Source organism: Uranotaenia lowii, chromosome 3, assembly GCF_029784155.1.
Source record: "Uranotaenia lowii strain MFRU-FL chromosome 3, ASM2978415v1, whole genome shotgun sequence".
NCBI classification, from domain to species: domain Eukaryota; kingdom Metazoa; phylum Arthropoda; class Insecta; order Diptera; family Culicidae; genus Uranotaenia; species Uranotaenia lowii.
Genome location: NC_073693.1, coordinates 22,321,951 through 22,345,735, shown reverse-complemented (window position 1 = coordinate 22,345,735; position 23,785 = coordinate 22,321,951). Strand labels below are relative to the sequence as shown.

Sequence of the window (23,785 nt, the reverse complement as noted above, 5' to 3'; positions counted from 1 at the left end):
ATCGTGCGTACAGATTCTGGGAACAAAAATTTTGATGTTTTTTCTTTCTTATTCATCTGGAAATAGGAAATTCAACAAATTGAAGCTTTTGGCAAAGTTGTAAATGATAAGATATTGGAATAAGAGACAGGTTCTGAATGCCCATATCAAGGCAGGTTAAATGCCTATATCAAGAAAAATAGATTAGTTTTATGAATTTTTTACTTTTTATCATTTGAACATTAAATCTACGCCCAAATCACAATCTTACAGCGAAAAAATAGGAACTTCATACTGATCCGATGAAAATACGATATGAACAAAATATTACCATGAAATATGGCCATATGCCATACTTAACTATGTTTCATGCAAAAGAACTTGTGATGTAAAAAATTTCACCGAAATTTCAGCCTTGACGTATGCTTAACATCCGTTTCTACCATTTTCAATTAAATAATATCAAAATATTGCAAGTGTTAATGAAATATAGCTAAAAACATAAATATGTGCATTTAGCCTGCCAGTTTCAGAAATCGGCTATTTTGACTTCTTTTATTATAAAATTATTTTCACAAAAGCTGTAAGAATTTTCAACAGAAAAATTGCTCTAACGTATATAAAACAGATGTCCGATCATGTGTATATAGTTTTCAGACTCCTATCTATTGGAATATGGGAGAAAATGAGTGCTTTCCTAAATATGCGCATATAGCCTGCCTCTCCCCTACCTGTTAATTTACCAATAAAATTCCGTCTGTTAGTGTAAACATTCGAAAAGAATGACCCCTGTGGGACGAATTCATACAAAATGAAAAGAAAAAAATTGTTTAACTATTTCACATTTGATATAAAAAAGAGTAATCTTTGAAAAATAAACTTGACTTGATAGAAAAAAGAATAATAATGAAATAAATGATATTAATTTTCTAAACGTCTAAACCAGAAGAAGTAAATAAATGTCAAATCATTTGTTACGTCCTTATCAAGATGAAAAATTTAATATTTTGGCGAATGTTTCTCAATTTGTTTATATTGTTAACTACATTCTCATCAGGGTAGCCATTCAATGGGGATTTAAAATCCATCGGGAAAGTGCGAGAAATTCCTCGAAGACATCGAGAATTTTTGCCCCAGCTGCTTAATGCATATACATATTTCAGTGCCACTAATGCTCATTGCTCAAGGATACCTGAAGACTGTAAAATTACTACTTAAACCATGTTCTGTAAAATTTAACTCGAATCTTCGAGTAACTCAAAAATGATAAAATTATAGCTTCAGTCCAGTTGTTACCGAGAAATAGTTGGTAGAAACATGAGATTTTATCGTTTGAATTTCTTCGCGGTCTTTAATATGTCAACTCCCATCCAACTTGCATCTTGTTGTTGAAAATTTGCCGAAGTCGTTTGATAAGTAGAGAGATGAGTATTATTTTAAGAAATGTATTTATTCTTTCAATGTATTTAAAACATAACAATCAAATGGGGCATCAAACGATCAGAAAACTGATATCCATTTCTGATAATGAGTTGGCTACTTAAGTACCTTTTCAGGATTCTTTATATGTCTATTATAACAGTTGGAAGGGAATAAGATGAGTCAAACCTGTCCCAAGCCAGTGGTAACGGACCCCTTGGTAGTGCTGCAATTATTTTTGATGAGTTAAGCATGAACAAAATTTTAATGTGCGAACAAGACTACCCGTACCGGCTTGGGTGGGAAGACCTATTAGCCCCTGGTGGGTTTCATGCATAGTATACATACATATTTTCATTTGATATTTTTGTCATTTTACATCTTTTTTGGTTTGGTTATTTATTGTCATTTCTAGTCTTTTGTTTGTATTTATTTATATTTTGGTTATATTTTAGGTATTACCATTCAAGAACTTCAAAACAAAGTATGATGTTTGTCGCCTTCTTACTTTCTTTAAGTGGGTTCTGAAATCATAACTAGATCCAAAGGAAAAAAAATCGCTTGTTTATCTTTTACTCAGCCAAATATAAACTTTGAAAATCGGAATGTCACTTTTGTTTACTTTTGTTACTTGAGTCCTTTTATTTGATGCAGTTTATTACTGCTATTCCACAAAGTCCTAACATCGTTTAAGATCATTCAAATCTCAAATTTTTGTTTTATCTAACTAGTTGTGAGTTCTAAAAATCGTTTATAACTTTTTCAAATAAATTCTATATTATAAAAATGTGTTCATTTAAAAGGTTATACGGTCAAAATTTGGTCAAGGGAAAACGCGTGTAAATCGGTGAAATCGTTTATTTAAAAAATCAAATTAAATTTCTTTTTCAAGTTTAATTAGTATAAAATTCAGGAAAAATATTCAGTTAGGCTTCCGCTTTTCCAAATTCGAATTGCCGGGCCTTACGCTTAAGCCCTGCCATCAGATTTTGTACAGCCACCTTGTACACCTTTTTCGCCGCAAGAAGCCAGTTTGCCTTGAACTGCTGCTCGTCCTATTAGCAGTTTTTTTGGTCTTCTTTAGGTTCCGCTTGACAATAGCCCAGTATTTCTCAATTGGGCGGAGCTCTGGCGTGTTGGGAGGGTTCTTGTCCTTGGGAACCACCTGCACGTTGTTGGCGGCGTATCACTCCATGGCCTTTTTACCGTAATGACAAGATGCCAAATCCGGCCAAAACAGTACGGAACAACCGTGTTTCTTCAGGAAAGGCAGAAGACGTTTATTTAAACACTCTTTCACGTAAATTTCGTGGTTGACAGTACCGGAAGCTATGGAAATGCTGCTTTTCAAGCCACAGGTACAGATGGCTTGCCAAACCAGATATTTCTTCGCGAACTTTGACAGTTTCATGTGCTTGAAAATATTTGCTACCTTTCCCCTTCCTTTTGCCGTATAAAACTCCTGTCCCGGAAGCTGCTTGTAGTCGGCCTTTACGTAGGTTTCGTCGTCCATTACCACGCAGTCAAACTTCGTCAGCATCGTCGTGTACAGCCTCCGGAATCGCGCTTTGGCCGTCGTATTTTGTTTATCATCGCGATTTGGAGTCACTACCTTCTTGTAAGTCGATAGTCCGGCTCGTTTTTTGGCTCGATGCACGGTCGAAGACGATACACCCAGCTTATTTGCGGCATCTCGAAGAGAGAGGTTAGGGTTTCGCTTGAAACTACCGGCAACTCTCTTTGTCGTCTCAGCGGCTTCCGGTTTTCGATTTCCCCCCGATCCAGACTTCCTGGCTTTCGACAAACGTTCCCCAAACACTTTAATTACGTTTGTAACGGTTGATTTGGCAACTTTTAGCTATTTTGCTAGCTTTGCGTGCGAGTAGCTCAGATTTTCGCGATGCGCGAGCAAAATTTGGATACGCTGCTCTTCTTCCTTGGACGGCATTTTGACAACTGAAGTGTGAATTCCAAAATCAAAATAGGAGCAACATTCTACACACACACACCTTCAAAATGAGGGGTGTTCAGGTTTTTAAAATGCAAAATTGAAAGAAATACGTCAAGTTGATATTGACCAAATTTTGACCGTATCACCCTTTAATTCATTACTATTTCCTTTTGTTGGTATTGATATTAATTCAACTTTTTTTTTTAAGCTGGAAAACTGGATGTTTAAATAATTTGGTTGAATAGATGCAGTTAATGCAGTAGCGTTAGATTTTATTGAAAAAAAAAACGAAGTTAACTATTTCCCCAGAGAACAGACGTACAAGCTCGAACAAAAAATCTTACAAAAAGTGTGTAAAATTTCAAATGCTGACATTCAAAAAATACGTTAGAAATTGACTTGAAATAGTGCCATCTATTGCGCCGTTCAAAAGTTACAAATCAAATTTTCAGGTGGCCAGTTTTCGAAAAGGCCCAGCCAAAAAACAAAAAAAAAATTGTTCAAAACTATCGTTGGAAATTTTACACAAGTTTCGTGGGCTAGCTTGTATGTCTGTTCTCTGTGCTATTTCGTAGTCACGCACTATTCTGAATGGAAACCCAGATCAAATTCTTCTATACAAATAAACTCCCTGCCACATTTGGTTCCATGTTCTCGATAAGTTCTCGAATTATTCAAAAAATTTGTATGGAAGACCCCTTCCCTTTTCTGTATTCGAATTAGGATTGTTTGATCTTCAGGAAAAGATCGATTCCCAAGATCGATTCTGGAAAAGATCGATCAACCTCAAAAATCGAAGCAAAAGGATCGATCTCTGCAAGATCGATATTTAAAATTTTTGCAATGAGTGCTGCATGAGGGCTGATTTAGGCTGAAGTAAAAAGTTATAAACGATAGGAATGCTCTTACATTTCATCATCAAATGTATGAACAACAAAAATATTTATTCAAATTCAACATCAGAATATGAACTTTTCGTATCTTTAAATGAGTGTTTATTAACCTTACTAGATTGCCTAGTTTTATCCGGGTTTGCTCGGATATTTAATACAAAATTTGGGAAAAGTCCGGTCCAGTCCTGTTGCCCAGTTTTATTGAAAAAACCCGGATTTATTCACTTTCTTTGCCAAATCAAACCAAAAAAAAAAGTATTGTAAAAATGATTTATTTATGTGTCAAATACGAATTTTTTTTGAGCAAATTTTAAAAAAATAATCATGAAAGGTTTTTTGGAAACCCAAAACATGATTTAAAATCTGCTGATGAGTTTTATGAAGATATGTTTTCTTGATTATTGTGGAGTTATTCCTGGGTTTTGACTAAATTGCCCAAATGTTGCCCGGATTTTCGGATGACAATTTTGAAATCAAATGTTCGGATTTTGTAAGTTTTTAGATAAAGTTCAAATTATAAGCAAGTTAGATAGGAATAAGTCTTAATATTGTAATTTTACTGAATAAAGCAATTTAACCATTTTAAGTTAGTTCACTTATTGAAATGCTCATTTGGAAAAGACCACGGATTCTTATTTTTCGCTGATGTTTTTAATACTATCAATATAGACACAAACGCAACGTGTTCATCCATCATCATTCTTCAAGTATTCAAATTTTTCAAATATTATTTTAATTAAGAATAGATGCAATATAAAAATATTAATTTTAGGAATGTTAAAGTTAAAAATTAAATATAAAATAAATGCTTCATTTTTATAGCGCTGATGTGGTCTAGTGGATAGGTTGGCGCGAGTCTGGTAACCCAGGCGTACTGGGTTCGATCCCCGGTATCGGCAAGAAAAACTTTGGGTTCGAATCCCATAAGTTGCCGACAGGTGAGATGCTTGGGGAGTAAATAGAGGCCAGTCTCGAACCCACCCTTGTCCTTCCTCCAACTGGTATCAGGAGGGGTTGGTTTGTTATCTTGAACTGAATTCTGTCCATATCCAGCCGGAATGGATATAATGAAGTGCATGATGGTCTAACCAACGTCTCATGATCGCTTTCTATTCTACGCTGCCTACTCTAAACTTTGAAATTTCCTCCTCCAAAACTATCTCTAATTTTCATTTCCAGCGTCAGCTCCCCGAGCTATTTAAACGCCAAAAAAAAAAAGAAATGAATGCTTCATTTTTATAGAAATACTTTTTTATTGTGGTCTTATTTAAATGCTGAACATCCTTCTACCAAGTTTCGACTATGAAAAAAGGTTGCCGAAAAACATTCTGTGTTTTTACAAATAAAAATCGGTCATTCTGTGATTTGACTTCAAAATTCTGTGATGGTTTCCTGTGGTGCTGTTGTCATGAAATCAATCGAAAAGTCGAGTCAAATTTAATAATCGTATTTTAATAATTTCATTGCATAAAGTGAATTTTGATAACAAATGCAATAATATTTCATGAATAAGATTAGAAGGGTTATAAGGTTAAGGAGGTTAAAAAGAATTAAGAATTTTGATATCACTATTATATGTACAAAATGCAGAAATTCTATAAGTTCTGTGAAAATTTTCAATATTCTTTGATTTCTGAGACAGATTTTGTGATTAAAATTTTCAAAAAATCTGTGAAATTAAAGACTATGCTGTGATCTCAGCAACCTAGCTATGAGACTTGAAAGTTCCACTGAGATTCACTTTTATGCCGTTTTCGTTTTCTCCACTCGCGCGGGTCAAAACTTTTCCTGAATAAACAAACAGAATCGTCGCCCGGGACGATACAAATATATGGTTGCTATATTCACCCTTATGCTCACCCCCAACACTGACAATTTCTACAGGTTGCAACCGCCTGCTTGAGGTTCAAATCTCGGGCAAAACTAGTGGACTTCTGAACTAATAAACGAACACAATAACAGCAGTTAGGGCAAAACTCGTAGACAACTAGGTTACCACTGCTAATAAACGAAAACACTATTAGTGTTATTTGTTTTGCTTAAAGTCACATTACCTCGCACATGAAATTAAAAAAAATTGAGTTCTCGGCATGAGTAAATTTTGAATGCGATCTTAATTTCTTTTCTCTTAGCTGCCAGACGTGCCAAGAACTGATTACTTTATTTCTATAATAAAAAAAATTTAAAAAAAAAGTATGGAAAAGAAGTTAAATCTTGAGCTGAGTAAATTGCTACAGAATATTGAAACTTAATTCAAGGCCGAATAAGCTTTCAAGTGACCGTTTTATGGAACTTTCGATTACTTGAGTATTCGATAAAAATTCTGGTTTTGTTCAAGAATATAGAGATAAAAACGCTACCTATTTCGTCGATTTTATTGGCATGGAAGCACCAATAATGATAAACAGTCTTTAGGATGGTACAGGAATCAAAATTCTGCACGAAGTTGAATCTCAAGAACTAAGGAATAAAAAGAAAAAAAACCTTCAAAAGATCGGAAGATCGGATCCGAAATAAACCGATTTAATCGATTTTTCCAAGGCTAAAAAATCGATCCAAAAAATCGGAAATTTGAGTTCAAAAGATCGATTTCGCAAAGATCGACCTATCCTAATTCGAATACCTTTCCATGCTAAATTTGGTTCCATTTTCTTGATTGTATCTCTCGTTATACAAAACAATGTATGGGAGTGTATTCCCTCATTGGAAGAATAGAGGGGCTCGAAATAATCCAAAAAAAATTATTGTATCCGAATATCCCTTCCATGCAAACTAAGTTCAACTTGAAAGATTCATTCCGGACATTTTTTTTTTTTTTATTCATTTGATCGGATTTTCACATCAGTCATCCCTTATTCGTTCTTGAGCTATGCAAAAATATTATGGAAGGCCCCTTCCAAATAATTTTTAAAATTAAAATTTTAATTGAATAAAAAATTTGAAATTCAAAAACCAAAAGTTAAACCGAAACATATCGTTACATATTGTCTGTAACTGGCATCACTGCCACTTTATGTTTATACCCGACAACGTTAAAGGAATAATAAAATTAATGCTCAAAATGTTCTCATCTCGCCCCTCCCCTCTCGCACCCTCCTTCATCCATAAATTTATTCCATCCCAACCAAATCCCGATCCCATTCCCCCGTTTTTTCAGTTCGACGACACCATCCATCGATAGATATAACAGCAGCAGCAGCATAGTAAAATGGATATAATGATATATACATTCAAAATTTGAATTTAATGCTGCCTCTCCCGAGTTTCGACCCTCGCTTCGCTCGAGCAAGATAGGTCTCCGGTCTAGGTTTCAGTTTGATTTTGTGTCTTTTAAGCTTCCACTCAAAACTTTGAATGTTCCTCCACACGTCGTCATCGTTGTTGTCGTCGTCGTCGTCTTCTACTCTTAGGTCTTGAGTATTATTCTAGTCGGAATTCGAAAGAGTCATTTGCAAAGAACTACATAGCTGAACCCTGTGAGTTAGTGGGAGTGAGCAAGCAAGCAACACTTCTGTGCGAGCAAAAGGGAAGAACTTAAGAAAATTGGAAATTTAAAATGGAATAAGATAAAAGTACCAATCCATCTTTTAAAATTGTTCCTGCCTGGCTGCTGCTGCTTCGCTTTGGCTTTAGGATTTGGATTGAGACAGGATGGCATAGTTGTATGATGATGATGCCTTGGTTGGTAGAATGGGAAAAAAGGGGAATGACTCAGGCTCTCGGGATCGGTCGTTCGGTTCGGGTTTAGAGACTCGGTCTCTTGCCAAAGACTCGATTGTGGTTTCTATAAAACCTTTTCCCTCTATTCATGTTTTTCCCTCTAAAGAATTTACTACCTATATCTACACGGGTTGATCATTTTTATAGGTGGCCGTATAAATATGCGCATAAATGGTGCTAGGTATTGGCATGTGGCATACATATAGACCGACAAGGGTAGTGGTATGGGTTCGTTGCTAACTGTTTTAAAAGACAAAAAAAAAAAGATTTCACATCCAGGCGATTTGTCTTTTAACTATCATCTATAGATCGTCTCTCTATCGGAGGAAGATTTGATTGCTAATTGGGCTCGATTTGTTTGTGTGCAACTTTTTAGCTGAACCGGGCAGATGGTGAAAGTTGTTTAAATAATTTGTTAACGCAGTCACTATAACCATTTTAAATGAATTTATACTATTTATTACAATAATATAACTCAGAACTTGGAAACTGCTTTTGTACCTTTAAATTAACATCTAATTCTGAGAGAGAAAAATTTGTTCGATTAGTATGTATTCTTAAAAATTATTTTAGATCAACAGAAGACCCCACAAGCACCTTTTTAAGCTCATTTCAAAACCAAATCTTAAAAAAATCAAAATTTTATTGACATAAAAGGCGATTTCTAAATCCAACTATTTTTGGAGAATGCCATTTGATGTAATTTGACACACTTTGACATCATTGGATTCTAAAAAAACGAAACACAGAATTTTTGACGAATTTTCAAAGATAGTTGTTTGCGAACTCTCTGTAAATCTGATTTTTTTATATTATTCTTACTCCTAAATTCAACTTGTACTGGATTGTGATTAGAGTGTTCTACACGCGATTTCTCGGGAATAAAAAGAATCGAGAATTCCCGAATCCTGGGAAACGCTAAAAAATTCCGGGAATTCCTGGTGCCAAAAAATTGCAGATTTACTAAAAATTTAAACAATTCTAAAAAATTGGAAAAATAGATCAGATTGAGCAAGAAAAATGGTTGTTCTACCTTGGCTTAGACTTAAACTTTTTTTTCTAAAAACTTAGTGTAAGAGTAAAAAACGACAAAGAATCTATCAAACCAAACAATTCTAATAGAGAAAAACTATTTACGAAAAGAATCTGCTCGTTCTGTATTGCAACATTCATTATCGGCAAAGAAATGACATATTTTGAATCAAAGAGTAGTTATCTGAAAATTTACGGAATTTGATAAATAACCTGAAGTCAGCTTACCAACTTCTATCGATAGTGAAAAACCTTGCTCAATTATTTCAAATTTTTTAAACAAGAATCAGTCAAGTTTGTCGGTTAAAGTGCTTACTTTTTGAGTCTTGGGTAATATAATTGCTCATTACATTTTTGAGGCATTAAAAAAAAATTCTAATATTTCAATACTAAAACCTAAAAATTGAAGAAAAACATATAAATAAGGTTTCGTACGCAGTAGAGTATTAAAAACTTCATTTCATTTTTTCCCGGGATCCCGACAAAAGGATCGTTAGATTTCCCGATTCCCGGGAACGCCAAAATAGCCGGGAAATTGACACTTTTGTGACATTCGTGTCTCCAAAATAAAAAAAAGTAACGATGCAAAATCAAAAGTTTGAAGCCTCTTCTTTAAAACATTCTATAACTTCTAACATAAGGTTGCCAGATTGCCCGATTTTATCCGGGTTTGCCCGGATATTTAATACAAAATTTGAAATTTCTTTAAAAAAAACCGAATTTAGCCCGGATTTATTTCCTTTATTTGCCAAACAAAAAAAAGCGCAGTGGAAACTTCCATTTATGCGTCCAAAACGACATTTTTTGAGCAAGTTTAAAATAGTCCGGATTTGTCAGGCCCGGATATGTCCTGGGAAAAATTCTGGCCACTTTATTCTAACAGCCTCCAGTGACGACGAGAATAACACTCTTGGCAAGCAGTTCCATTTGATCGGACATCGTTCGGGCTGAGACTTGGTCTGGACATCGTTCAGGATCTTGCATCGATTTGAATCCTTGCGCGCCTCTCCCAAAATATGCCAATCGAAATGTTATCGGAACACGAGTGTCACTATCGTACCTTATACTGTTGAAACACCGGCTCCACTTATGATACTTTGATACAGGCAAATAACTCGTAATCTAAAATCAGGTTTATCTGGGCCCACGAACTTTTGAAAGTATAATAATCAACGTGAGTGGAATAGATTAAATCTTTCGTTCCTGCAACTTTCACCAAAGCATTTATGCATGAACTTGTCTTGAGATTACAGATGACTCCTATCATCCGTAAAACGCAACGTAGGAACTCCTCTATCATCAGCAATAGGGATATTCAGCGTTTCAAAAATATTCGTCCAAATTTCCTTCCTGATTCTTGAGACCGGTATCTGTTTCTGAAGTGTTGTTAGAAATCAGTAATCTTGACTCCAATAAATTTCCTGGTCCTGGAAATATCACCGTGGCCACAGGGAAAGCTAACCACATGGCGTTTTCAAATATCAAGACAGACATCTTTAATAAAATTATCGAAATCTGTGTCTATCCTCATGCACTTAATAAGCTCGCGTTATGCCGATAGATCAAATGTGTCAAACTACTGGCCAAACTCAACGCTCTCCATCTTTAATAAAGTCATCGAAAAACTACTTGTCGCTAGGCGCTTAACAAAGTATGACCTCATAAGCCCAGGCCAGTACGGCTTCCGAAAGGAATGCAGCACCTTAACGGTAACTACTGAACTATTGGAGGACGTGTACGATGATTTGGACAAAGGTGAATATGCTGGTGCCCGGTTTTTGGATCTGAGAAAAGCGTTCGATACCATTGATCATTCGTTGCTACTACAGAAACGGGAATGGTATGGAATACGAGAAAAGTTCCTCTGGTTAATCGAAAGCTATTTAACAGCTGGTCAACAATTTGTGACCTTAAAATGAGCATCAAGCGCCAAAAGGCCAATAACGACAGCAGTACCACAGGGAAGCAACCTGGGCCCACTGATGTTCTTGGTCTTTATCAAAGATCTCTCGCTGATGAACCTGTACGGCAAAATTCGGCTCTTCGCCGACGACACCCCAATTTCGTACAGCAATGCCAATCCCCTCCAGATTGTGGAATGGATTGAAAATTATTTGAAAATCCTCCAGCAATACCTACATACTTCAACTGTAATCTCCTCTCATTGAAATGATCGAAAACCCCGTACATGCTATTCAACTCTGGACGTCGCTGCATATCACAGCTACCGTTGATAAGTACAATACAGGGGATGAATAACGCGATAGCGTTAAAATCCTAGAAAAAAAGAATAAAAAAAAGTTGATAAGTACAGGCAACACGATAATTGAACGTGTACAAGAGTTCAAATATTTACGATTACATTTGGACGATACTTTCAGCTGGACAGCCTACGTAGAGCACCAAGAACATTGGCTCCAGTCTGTGCGTCCATTTGGAAAATTTCTGCGTTCATTCCCAGCTTTGGCTGAAAAACGTATACGATTGTTTCACTCGAGGTTGCAATATTTTGTATCACTATAGGTTATAGCCTGCAAAAGTCGTCTAAGAGAACTGTAGACTGTGCAAAATAGGGCCTTTAAGGCTGTATTTTTATCGCCGTTTCTATACCCGTCAGAACAGTTATATGGTCAATTCAATGCTTCCAATACGAAGTCCTCAGGAATACTCATCACAGTATGTGCTTCGAAAGAATGGCGTCACACCGCTTGTCCAGAAATTTGAATGTGTTTTGATAGGGTTTTGTGCCTGTTGGAGAAAAGGCTTCGAAGGAGCTTAACTCCAGCGGACTTTACCTGTTCGAGGAAAAAAATGCCTCAGCTATCGGCTAACCGTAGCACTAAGAGTTAGCGTAGCTTCAAAGCACGAGAATGATCATCTCGACTAGCAGTTCTTTTCAAGAGCTGTTCCGATTCGTTGCTCCAGCTCAACTATTCGCGACCTCTGTCCATGACCCATTCCTGTTGCGAATACCCTGAGTCTTCTCGATCGTCGGAAATCAACGGTCGAATCGTGACGGCGCACACAGGGGTAAATGCACCTAATGAGCGATCAAAATTATTTGCGAACAAACGGTAAACGGTAGACATTTGATGTCTCCGCAATATTTTTATATCTTTTGATCATCTATCAAATTCTTGAAAGAAAAAAGTGATTTTTCCACCTGGAAGGGAAATAAAAAAAAACTATTTCTTGAAATAATTAGGTTAGAGACTTGATGTCTTCACAAAAGTTGTAGATCTTATTATTTTAAGTAATTTTGTTGAAGACACCATCAAGATCGCATGAAAATCATAAAAGTTACGAGCATTTTAAAAATAAGCAGCATTTTAACAAGTTATTTTGAGTTTTTATTTAAAATCTTTTTTAGTATACGATTTACAAACTTGATATATTTGAGAAAGTTGTTCTAATTTTTTTAGTGGGTTTTGTTGTTCAAGTTATTGGCTTTCCATTGATAAATAAATTTAACATTAGTTTTGGATAGATTTTCTGCAAACTAGCAATCACTAATGCCCTTTTTCCTCTAGAAACACTTGAAATTCGAAGAAAAAAAAACCCTCAATTTTTCCTGTTTTTAGAGGAAAAAGCTCATTTTTGATTGCTTATCTGGCTCTGAGCCTAGGTCTCGTAAGAGTCTTGTGCGAAGCTTCCGAGAGAGAATCGCCTCAGCTCTTCCCCTGGCATTGGATCGAATCGAAGTTTTTTTTTTGTTTTGATTATAGTCATTTAAGCATCTTTGTGACATTCGGGACTTCAAGACCCGAAGTAAACTAGTAGAGATGTTAAAGAAATCCAAATCCCGCAAGGATATGTGGACTTTTTTAAGATGGTAATCACAGGTGGTAAATCCATTTTACGGATTGCATTCCAAGGCACCGCGTCCCCCCAGTTTGCTACTCTGGGCCAAGGGGAAAATGGGAAGATTCATGATAAACTCCGTGCATACCTCATACTCCCTAAACTTCACCTGGGGCCGCAGACCTAGTTCCCACCTCGAACCGTTTAACACACTATGCTTCAATAATGGGAGGTCTATCCGCGCTAGTGCGCTCCAAGGTAATACTCATAGACGAGACCACTTTCAGCAAAAGCTCTCATCGTTACGACTCGACGTCTGAATTCTCCCCAAACGACTTGAGAACCGACATTTCTCACAATGACTCCTCTTTGCGACTCGAGGCCTAATCTCTTCTCTTACCTCTTAAGATTCGACCCCTTGTCGCATCGACTCCAGGTTGACGTACACATACCTCTCCTCTGCACAACTCAAGGCACGATCTCTCCTCTAGCGCCTCGAGATCTGACCTCCCCTCGTAATGACTCGAGGTAACCACTTATACCCCTCCTCTTATTGATTAAAGGCCTGATCTCTTCTATTGCGGAGACCCAACCTCTAATCGTAAAGACTCGAGGTTGATCACACAAACCTCTTCTCCTTTGAGGCCTGACCTCTCCTCAAACGACTCGAAGTCGAAGTCCGACATCTTATCTCCGGGATTCGAGGTTTGCCACCTTTACGCTCGTCGTGTGCCGATCGAGAGCAGCTTATCCTAGATACGCGCCTTTCACTGCTCACGCGCGTCACTTAACGCAACTACTCGGATGATTTCCGACGAAGACGTCAAGCTACTCCGACTGGAATGGCTCACCCGGCGTCGAGAGCCACTTTACCCGCGGGTATTCCCCGATCTAGAAATAACTCTTCCCCAACGATTTCCACTGCGTACAAGGCAAGTCTTATCCCCGCAGTTTCTGTCGTTGGGAACCGAAGGTGGAGCATCCTACGCACGGGTATGTGGGTAGGAGTATATGGTTTGAGCTAAGTAAAATGGTAGCCTTGAATCGCAGCTACTCGAGCAGTCTGTTGTAACACGGCTTTCGCTGATTATATGCCTATGCCTAGGGTTCTCACTGACTGGTTTCATCCAACGTAGTTTCGATCAGTCGGTCCAGCTTTCCGAGAAAGTCGTGTTCGTCCATGATTTTCTATAGCTCACTGCGGTCGATCGTGTCGTATGCGGTTTAAAAATCGAAGGAACGATGTTTACGTAATTTTTGGAGGTTTTGTCCCAGTTAGAAGATCTGGTCTATCGTAGACCTTCCTTCCACGAAGCCGGCTTATCATGAATCTATTTGCTTGAGCCGTTGAGTTGGATCTAGGACAGTACTTTGTAGGCAGGCCTACGGGTTTCTCCCTAGATCTACGGTTTTTGAGCACTTCTACGGATCTACGCATCGCTGTTCGAAATCTACGGATTTTCAGTATTCTCTATGGATTTTCTACGGATTATCGAAAATTGTCAGGGAATTATACGGATAAACGAAAGTTCTACCTGACGAACAAAAAAATAGGTCTTGAAGTTCAAAATGAATAGGTACATTTTTCGTTTTTCGCCAAACCTGACCGGATTTGAGAGGTTTGTAATCTGGCAACGCTGGGTTTCACTGGGGACAGTGATCGCTTGGTAGTTCTCATATTCCAATTTGTCGTCCTCCTATCCTAAATTTGTCTTCATCCACTCCTCTGGAAGCTGTTTGGTATTTCATTAGTTGCAATATCATTATTTTTTTCAAATGCAAGACTGAGCTCGGGATCATGGAAACTGGATTTGAATCAAAAAATTAATATTCAGTACCGCACACAGGTTTTCGAAAAGTAGGATCAAAGTAAACGTTGAAAGTTGACGCACGTCAGAAATTTTCGCTTTTTGAAAAATTGAAAAACTATCAAATTAAACTGAATCATGTAGGTTTCTAAAAATCCACTTCAAGCTTTTGGCAGGGAGCTTGACCCGAATTTACAATCCTAAATATGTATAAGTTAAAAATGTATGTAGATCATAACCTGCACCTTCCAGACTTAAGAGAAAGGATTGAGACATTTTACTTAAGACTCTTTAACCGAGAAAAATGGTTTGAAAAAGTTAAAATTCAAAGCTTTTAAAAAGAAATGTCTATATTTGTATAATTATAAAGTCCCAAAGAATGGTTTTCATTTGAACTCGATTGTGAAACTTAGATGTCAGCAAAAAAACTTGGGTTTTTTTTTGGAAAATGATTTTTTTTAATTCTCGGGGTATTCGGATAGTAATTCCACGTTTCTCTCAAATAAGAATAATCCACTGCGTTAGTTTAAAGTACTTTGACTAGTTTGTATTATGCCAAGATTACAGAGAGTAAAAGGTTTCCGCGTACTCTATGTACGCATCACCAGCGACATTTCGGCAAAGGACCGCTGATCGTAGATGTCGTCTACGATGCGCGGCCGCTGCTGCGGGTATCGTTCCTTGTGCCGCATCCGCTGATTAGCCCAGCGATCCATCAGCTTACCGGAAGCACAGGTTCGCTTCCAGCCCAGATTCTGAGCCGGCTTGTAGTACACATCGGTCAGTTCGGTGGGAAACAGCTGCACTATGGTTTGTGCATAGTGGCGCATCAAGCGGTGCGAAAACATGATGTTGTAGACCAGGAATTGCTCCACGATGCAATGGGTGAGCACGGCTTGAGTTTTTCGATTCATGCTTTGGTACATGTTGTAGTACGTTAAAACCCATTGACCTTGACGACTGGATTGAAGTAGCTTGCGAAGACCTTCAGCTGACGGTCGGATCGGAATCTTTCCAGCTTCGATGGCTGCTGTAGTTGGCTTAACGGGTATCCCATTTTCCATCGACGGTCTGAGACTTGGCATGACAAGTGCTTGTGGTTCCGATATCTGGAGGGCGCTGTAATCATCCAGCGGGTCCATTTCCAACTTGAGGTTAGCAGAAACATCCATCTGAGTGAACAATTCATTCGATTCATCATGCTCGTCTGGCTTGAAATTTTTCGGGTAAATTTCATCTCCAGACATTCGACGCCTTTTCCGGGGATTGATTTCCGTTGAAAGTAATTCGTTTGATTGATACTCTTTAATCTTATGTTTGAACATGACTTTCTGCCCCAGCATCCGGGGGCTCTTGAACAACTCATTAATCTCTTCATCTTGTATGACCTCCAGGCATCGTATCGTAATTCCGCAATCTGAAACACGACATAACAACGTTATGATAATGCACATACAAATAAAAACGGTCAAAATTTTATTCCTATTACCCAAACATGCGAACATGCGCAGTAGGTAGAAAGTTGTATGTTTGAAGCGAATCTGCATCAGAAAAAACCATTATATTATACTCACAAATCATTCTGTTCAGCGAACTTCGCTGCAATCCCCACTCGTTGATGACTTTTTTCTCCAGCTCCAGCGCTTCGAATTCCTCCATCGGCTCGATTTCGAAATCCTCCTCAAGCGGATCGTTATCACTCATCGTGGCAGTAGATGTTCAAATTCAATATAGATTACTTAAAATTAGTTTTGAAAAATCGAAATTTTCCCTCCAACCGAAAATTTGATTCCGGTCCTCTCAAAAGTTCAATTGAAAATGGCTGCTCGAATCGCAGCCAGTTCAGATTGAACCCAGCATTTCGTATCAAAATGACTGTGAGAGACATGGCATTAATTATATTCCTTTTCTTGGGGTGGAGTGTATATGTACACCCATATTGATGGTAAAACTCAACCTCATCTGTATATTCTCTCAATTTTTGCTCACTTGCTTTACTACCGTTCAATATGTAGTAGGTAGCAAGCAATCCAAGTAAAAAGGTTTCATTTTCCGTTCCATTCGTTCTTTCTAGGGGGAAACGGGATGAGATTTTCCATGGCCATCTCAGTCAGTCAGCTCAGAAGCAGAACATAGATTTTATCAAAACAAACTTTTCTTAAGCGCATTTTATGACTCTCGGATTTGCCGAGACAGTTTTCTATCTACCGTACAACGAGGGTTCCTTTTTACCATGTCGGTATCGTCGAGTCGAGTCGAATCGAAACGTTAGCGAGGTCGTTCCGTAAAATGGGAGAGGAGAATCGTTGCTCTACTGCTCTGCTCTACTACGAACGACGACGTCGATGGAGAATTTTGGTTCCAAACAAAACGTGTTGTTCAGTCCGTTGTGAACGATTGAATGTTTCGGTTGGGCCAGACTCAAATATGAGGCAGCATAGATTCTGTTTTGCTACGCCTGTACTCTACACATGTTATTGAACCGGGTTGTTTATATTTTTTTCTGCCTGTAAGCCGGCAAAATACGAATGAGCGCAAATGAATGTATACCTACAATGTTGCTCCGTAAAAAATCTTCTGTATGGATGGCTCACCATGGGTACTTGAGACGAAGTTGAAGACGTTGTTGTCGTAATGTCTCATTCATACCAGTGTGTCATTTTCATCACCTCTTCATGGGAACATTTTACTTCGGAACAACATCACAAAAACGCTAGAAGTCGTCTGCTACATTCATTATCTATTGACATAACCGTGCATGCATTTACCTGTCTCTTAGCATCCATCACATGGTACAAATTACTATGTTCCAGAGAGGGTAAAATGATCAACCTGTACGCACCCGTGTTTTTTAGTCAAGCCGTTTGCATTGTCCTTCGAATTACCATGCACTTGGTGATTTTAACGTTGCGTTGATTTCTCCTGTAGGTACATGATAATTTTCGATGGCATTCGTCATAAAACTATCATCGCTGTTTAAGTTCATTCAGTTAAATTGCTAAATTCGATGATAAAAATAGTGTATCTTATAAGTAGTAGGCGGCGTGATATGTATCCAAATGAGAGGTATTCCGGCGTAAATTCAATCGAGGGCGTTTGCCTGCAACAATTATTTTTTAAATATTTCTTGTAGGTATTATGCATTTGTATTTTTGGAAGGAGAAAAACGACATGAATAAGTAGTCCATTTTCTACCTGTCTGAAAAGTTAGAAAGCAGATAATATAGTTTAAAAAAACAATTTAAACTGGTGTATCACAAACTAAAAATATGTTCCTGTGTAGGGCTAGGTGAGCATCACCCTTGGTTTAAAATGGAAACTCTTATAGAGAGTAACTATGGATTGATAGCCAAATTTGTAGAACAAACCATGCTTATATCTTGCTTCTATAAAAAGTTGGATTTTGGCTCCACCTTGCGAAGAAAAACAAAACTATCAACAGATAGCGCAAATAAAGCCGAGACACTTTGGCCTGCAGTCAATTTTGACTACAGAAGTGTAGTTTCTGGCTCAATGTGTGACGTTACAAAATTTTGAAAGTTCACGTTTGATTTTAATTATCAAGCGAAAATGAGAATTGATTTTTTAAACGAGAATTTTTAATAAATCTTGTTTTTTCGTCAATAACCATTTCAAAAAGTAATTTAGCATACAACTTGGATTTTTTTTAAATCTCGTTTAATTAAGATGAACTTGTTTTAATTGTTTAGGAGAGATAAGTGCATAACGATCACCCAGGGCATAATAAGCACTCATACTCTCCGACACCTTACCAATAGGCCAAATCGTCAGATGAAACAAGGCAAGCTGTAGCTCTATTATTCAGTTGAATTCATCGAGTCGAGTTCGCTGCTAGATTCTCCGGCAGAAAACGCTCACCTTGCCCCGAAAAATGGTGCTTTTACTGTCCCAGGGGGATCTCATTGTGCCCCTACAGTGACTGGTTTTCAGCCTTCGGCAAAAAAAATTTAAAATGCATTTTTGAACGTTTTTATCTACTTTTCCAAGTTTCAGCCAATTAGGTTGGATTTTATTAAATGTACGACTCGGTGGTCGAGTGGTTAGCGTGGTAAGACGGTAATCACTTATCCACTGATGTGATGGGTTCGACTCCCATCTCGATACTGGGTGTATTTTTTATTAATAACAAAATGTATTTTCTTCAAAAAAATGTCAGTGAATGTTTGAGTAAGGGCGGTGGTATGATGTTCCACGCAACTTTGTCGCGATGCTCTCACAAGAACGTTGTACGGCACTTACGTCCATTTTCCGGATACAATTCCGGATTCTTGTAGTCAGTTGCTTCGTGTCCTTGGCCCTCCAATTGTTTTTAAACACTAGGGCACTGAGTGAGCCAAAGAAATCCTCTATTGGGCGGCACTGGGGCAAGTTTGTTGGGTTACGATCTTTCGGCACGAACGGTATCTTTTTCTCCTCAAGGTACGCCAGCCAGCCAGAACGAATGACGTCCCGCGATATTTTTTGGTCATCCACCGATACTGTGATTTAACCGTCTCAATCTGCTCCTCCGTGTACTCCGGCGACCTCGTCTTCTTCCTGCAGACGATTCCTTCCATTTTGAGGGTACGATGGATCAATACGTGAGAGCAGCCATATTTCCGACCGGCGTCACGCAGGCTGGTTGCGTCCTTGTTGTCAAACAGCTTCTTTAACGATGTCTTCCTCTGCTTCGTCATTATCGTAACCGGACGACCACTTCCGACCTTCCGCTCTACGTTCAGGGAACCCAGGATACGATATACCGTACTGACAGGTACATTTTCGTCCTTAAAATGTGCCACCTTGAACTTTTTTCCTTGCTGGAAATGCGTTTCGTAGAACCGTACAATGCGTTCGCGGAGCACGTGCTGTGACGCCATCTTTGCTTCGACTAAATTCAAACTAGCAAAACCAAACACGCCTACTGTTTCTAGGGAGCCCAAAGAGCAATTTTCTTGGAGAAAAAAAAATTTACGCTTTTTATTTGAGTTACTGAAAGGTATTGAAAACATTCTCATTTTTTATTTAACACCCGTTAGGTATCGGTTTAATCAATTCACACAACCCTGTTTGAGACTATGCACCATCACTTGAAACTAGCACTGACAAGATGGAAACAAGACAAAAGTTGGATAAGTATGGCGAAATTTAGACAATAATTGGAAATAAACTGGAAAAACATATTAATTCAACCCAGAGGTGGAAAGCATTTCAAAAACGGTCATTCAGGATGTACGCGGTTGCACTCTACCTAATAAACGCGGTTTCATCTTAAAATCATTTAAAACTTTCAAAAAATTGATAAAATTCAATTGGGCGAAACTTCCTGTTGATGCATTTTTGTTAGAACTTGAAGTTACGCCTATTCAAAATGGGGTTAATTTTCTATTCGTGTTGGGCCAATAGGCGTAATTGAGTTGACCGTGTGTGACAAAACGGCCTAATTAGTTTTTGCTTGTAGGACCAAAGGGCCAAACTTCAAAACCAAAACAAAACAAAAACGCCCGATCAATTGGGCGAAACTTGCAGGCGTTACTGGAATCGAAAACAAAAAGGTCGAAACTCGAAAATCTCTTAAATTTAGAGAAAAAAGTTAAAGTTCTTGATAACCAACTAACAATAAGTGAATTCAATGCACATTTTTTTATTTTGTTGACAAAAAGTGGTTGATTTATTAAATAGGATTAGATTAGAGGTTCCTAAATTTTAAACGCGTTTTTCTCGTTTCGAGCTAACTGCTAGTTTCGCCCTTATGAAATGTTACGCTAGAAATGTCAAATTGATCTGATTAAATCACCGACCAGTGAGCAGGTATCAATTTTTTTCCATTAGAATGATCATTCTGCGTGCCTCATCTATGATACAATAGCTCTGTTGATTTTTTCTGTTCTGGCACGAATTTTTATCATAAACTAGATGACCCGGTAAACTTCGTTTTACCTTCTAATGGAATCGTAATAAATGTTTGGTTTCATCTACACGTCCTTAACTTCATCGTGCTCGCGAATTGATTCTTATGGAAATCGTAACAAAAAAAGTTGAATTTGTATTGGGACCCCCCTTCCATAAAAAGTGAGACTCTTTAAACTATTATACAAACAATCTCTGACAAAAAAAACCCTCGGATACCAAATTTCACTTCATTCCGACCGACCATTCATGCGTAATGTTGTTACAAAGAAAACGCCTCCATTTCTATACATAAGAAGATGTGAAGAGATAATTTTGTATGGAGACCCCCCTTTCATAAGCTTCTTGAAACTATTATACAAACCATCTCTGACTCAAAAAACCCTCGGATACCAAATTTCACTTCATTACGACCGACCATTCATACGTGATGTTGTTACAAAGAAAACGGCTCCATTTTTATACATAAGATATGGAAAAAAAAATTTGTATGGGGACCCCCCTTCAATAAAAAGTGAGATTTTTGAAAATATTATACAAACCATCTTTGACCCAAAAAATCCTCGGATACCAAATTTTACTTAATTCCGACCGACCATTCATACGTGATGGTGTTACAAAGAAAACGACTCCATTTTTATATAAAGGATGTGGAAAAGAGATAATTTTGTATGGGGATCCCCTTTCATTGAAAAGTGAGATTCTTGAAACAATTATACAAACCATTTCTGACTTGAAAAACCCTCGGATACCAAATTTCACTTCATTACGACCGACCATTCATACGTGATGGTGTTACAAAGAAAACGGCTGCATTTTTATGCATAAGATGTGGAAAAGAGATCATTTTTGTTATGGTGGCCCCCCTTCCATAAAAAAGTGAGATTCTTGAAACTATTATACAAACCATCCCTGACCCGAAAAACCCTCGGATACCAAATTTCACTCCATTACGACCGACCATTCACACATGATGGTGTTACAAAGAAAACGCCTCCATTTTTATATATAAGACGATTACAAATCTTTTAAAAAAAGTGCTCATTTTTCTGCCGAAAAGTAAAAAAAAATGCTGCAGCGAATTTCTATTTGCCTGACCTAACAATCAACAAAAAAAATAAAATAAAAGCCATATAAGAAACAATAGTAAGACCATGAAAGCAAATGAGGAAATCAGACATCAAAGTTAGAGGAAAACAAGAAGAAAATGGGGAAAATTATGCGAAAATTGGACCAAAATAAGACAGAATAGGGGGAAAGCGGATAAAATGTGAGAAAACATTGTTTTATTTGCCGTATTTTTTGTTGTTTTTTAGATTTTTTTTTGGCCAAAGGAAAAAAGTATACAAAATACAAAAATGAAGCATATTTAGAAAAACAAAATAGCAAAACATAATTTGACAAAAAAAAGAGACAAAGTGACAGAGAGGAAAGACTTTTATCGATCAAAAACAAAAAAAAACAAGGCGAACAAAAGACGTGATGTTCAGAGACGAACCAGCCAAAGGCTAAAAGTCTCTTAAAATAAAGACAAAAAAAAAGACGTGATAAATCAAAACTGAAAAAAGCTAAACAAGACAAAGATGAAAACAATCAAATCCAATATCAGAGGAAAACAAAAAAGAAACGAGACGAAGTTCAGATAAAAATCGGAAAATAAATAAAAATGAATTCAAAATAAGCATAATAGAGCAAATTTCAGAAAAAGATAACATTAAAAAAAATTTACACCATAAGAAGAAACTAACATAAACAGCATCAGAGACAATAATAACGTTTAGGTTAGGTATTCGATTTAATTTTCATTTTCGGGGTGCATTCAGAACAAGAAGCTCAAAGTCATCATAAAACGGGGTAAGATTGATCACTTTTTTTCAATATTTCTCGATTTTGTTTTCTGTTAAGGGGAATCTGGCATGTTTTTTTTATTTTTTTATTTTTAAAACCATAACTGAACTTCTATGAACATATAACATGATTGCGGAAATTTATTGGACTACTTTAAATTTGATTTAAAAATCGATTTCGTCTTTGTTTTGAATTTGATGCTTTGGGGTAACATTGATCAGTCTCTATTTTGACGGTTTTAACGAGTTTTCTTGATAATAAAGGATACAATACACCTTTATAATATTTACAAATGCTAGTAATTTTTAAACTAAGACAGTTCGTGTGTTAAGGCCGAATATCAATTAAAATCGAAAAATGAACAATGATACTGCAAAAATTAAGGAGCTTAATTTTTTAACATTACTTATAAAATTTTAACTACAAAAAAAAATGTCATCCTTCAATTCTCTAGGCCCTCGAACTACTTCCCTTTAATTTTTTCCTTCAAACCTTACCGTTTGATAGGGTTTCTAGCCTTTTTTGCTAGGCTGGCTTATCCTTGGAAAACGTCCCTATTTTTTAAATATTAAAAAAATTACCTTGTTACTTGTATTTAAACAACAAAAACTATACCAAAACTATACATTTACTAAGGAAAAAAGTTGAACTGCCAAAAAAATCAACCTGGTGCTTCTAAACGCTTTGATTTCATCAGGAAGGGTGTTTGTTTGCGAGCCTTCGAAAAAAAAGGTTTTTCAAGATTTGAAATAATATTTTTACTAACGTTTGAAATTTTTGAAAACCAATCCAATTTTTCACCATTTGAAACTGATTATTTGGAAAAATTTCATGTTGATAAAAGCTTTTCCGGTGATCAATGTTACCCCGTTTTACGGTACCTTACATTTTTGTTAAGAAATCGGTTGGGTTAAACTTGCCTGGAATTGCAATGTGCAATTGCTATAGTTGAACAGCAAGAAGGAGAAGCACAGCAAAAAGTAAAATTTATGGAAAATATAGCGAGTCGTGAGGACAGCTGAAAATGTTTTAAGATTTTGAGTGTACAGCTTGAAATTGCAAAACAAGCAAGTCGGGAAAACAACTTGGAAATATGGGAAAACAGCGAGTTGAAACGACAGCTGCAAATATTGGAGAGCGTATCCAGTGGGTTGAGAGGACATCTTTAAAATTTGATTAAGAGCGAGTCGGGAAGACAGGTTGGGAATACAGTGAGTCGATTGAAACTGCTGGATTGAGAGTGCAGGTTGCTATTTCGAAATAAAAGGCGGGTCGGAGACAAAGTTTCAAAAAAAAAACCAAAAATAATTAAGTATTTTGAGTGGGATGAGAGTACAGCTTGGAATTGCAAAAAAGAGCAAAACAGGAGGACATCTTCAAAATTATTTGAACTTTTCAAGTGTGTTGGGTGAACAGCTTAGCAT

At 37.1% G+C, this 23,785-nt stretch overlaps 2 protein-coding genes across 9 annotated transcripts in view; one reads left to right on the top strand and one right to left on the bottom strand.

Annotated features, from left to right (window-relative positions):
• Positions 1-23,785, top strand: part of LOC129750615 (serine/arginine repetitive matrix protein 2) — an 80,888-nt gene that overhangs the window by 18,926 nt on the left and 38,177 nt on the right. The gene's annotated exons all lie outside the window — the stretch shown is intronic.
• Positions 15,125-17,788, bottom strand: LOC129750627 (uncharacterized). The gene is made up of 2 exons (XM_055745623.1): positions 16,178-17,788; positions 15,125-16,020 (listed from the first exon to the last, which is right to left on the bottom strand). The coding sequence occupies exons 1-2, from the start codon at positions 16,305-16,307 to the stop codon at positions 15,194-15,196; spliced, it is 957 nt and encodes a 318-aa protein (XP_055601598.1). The 5' UTR covers positions 16,308-17,788; the 3' UTR covers positions 15,125-15,193.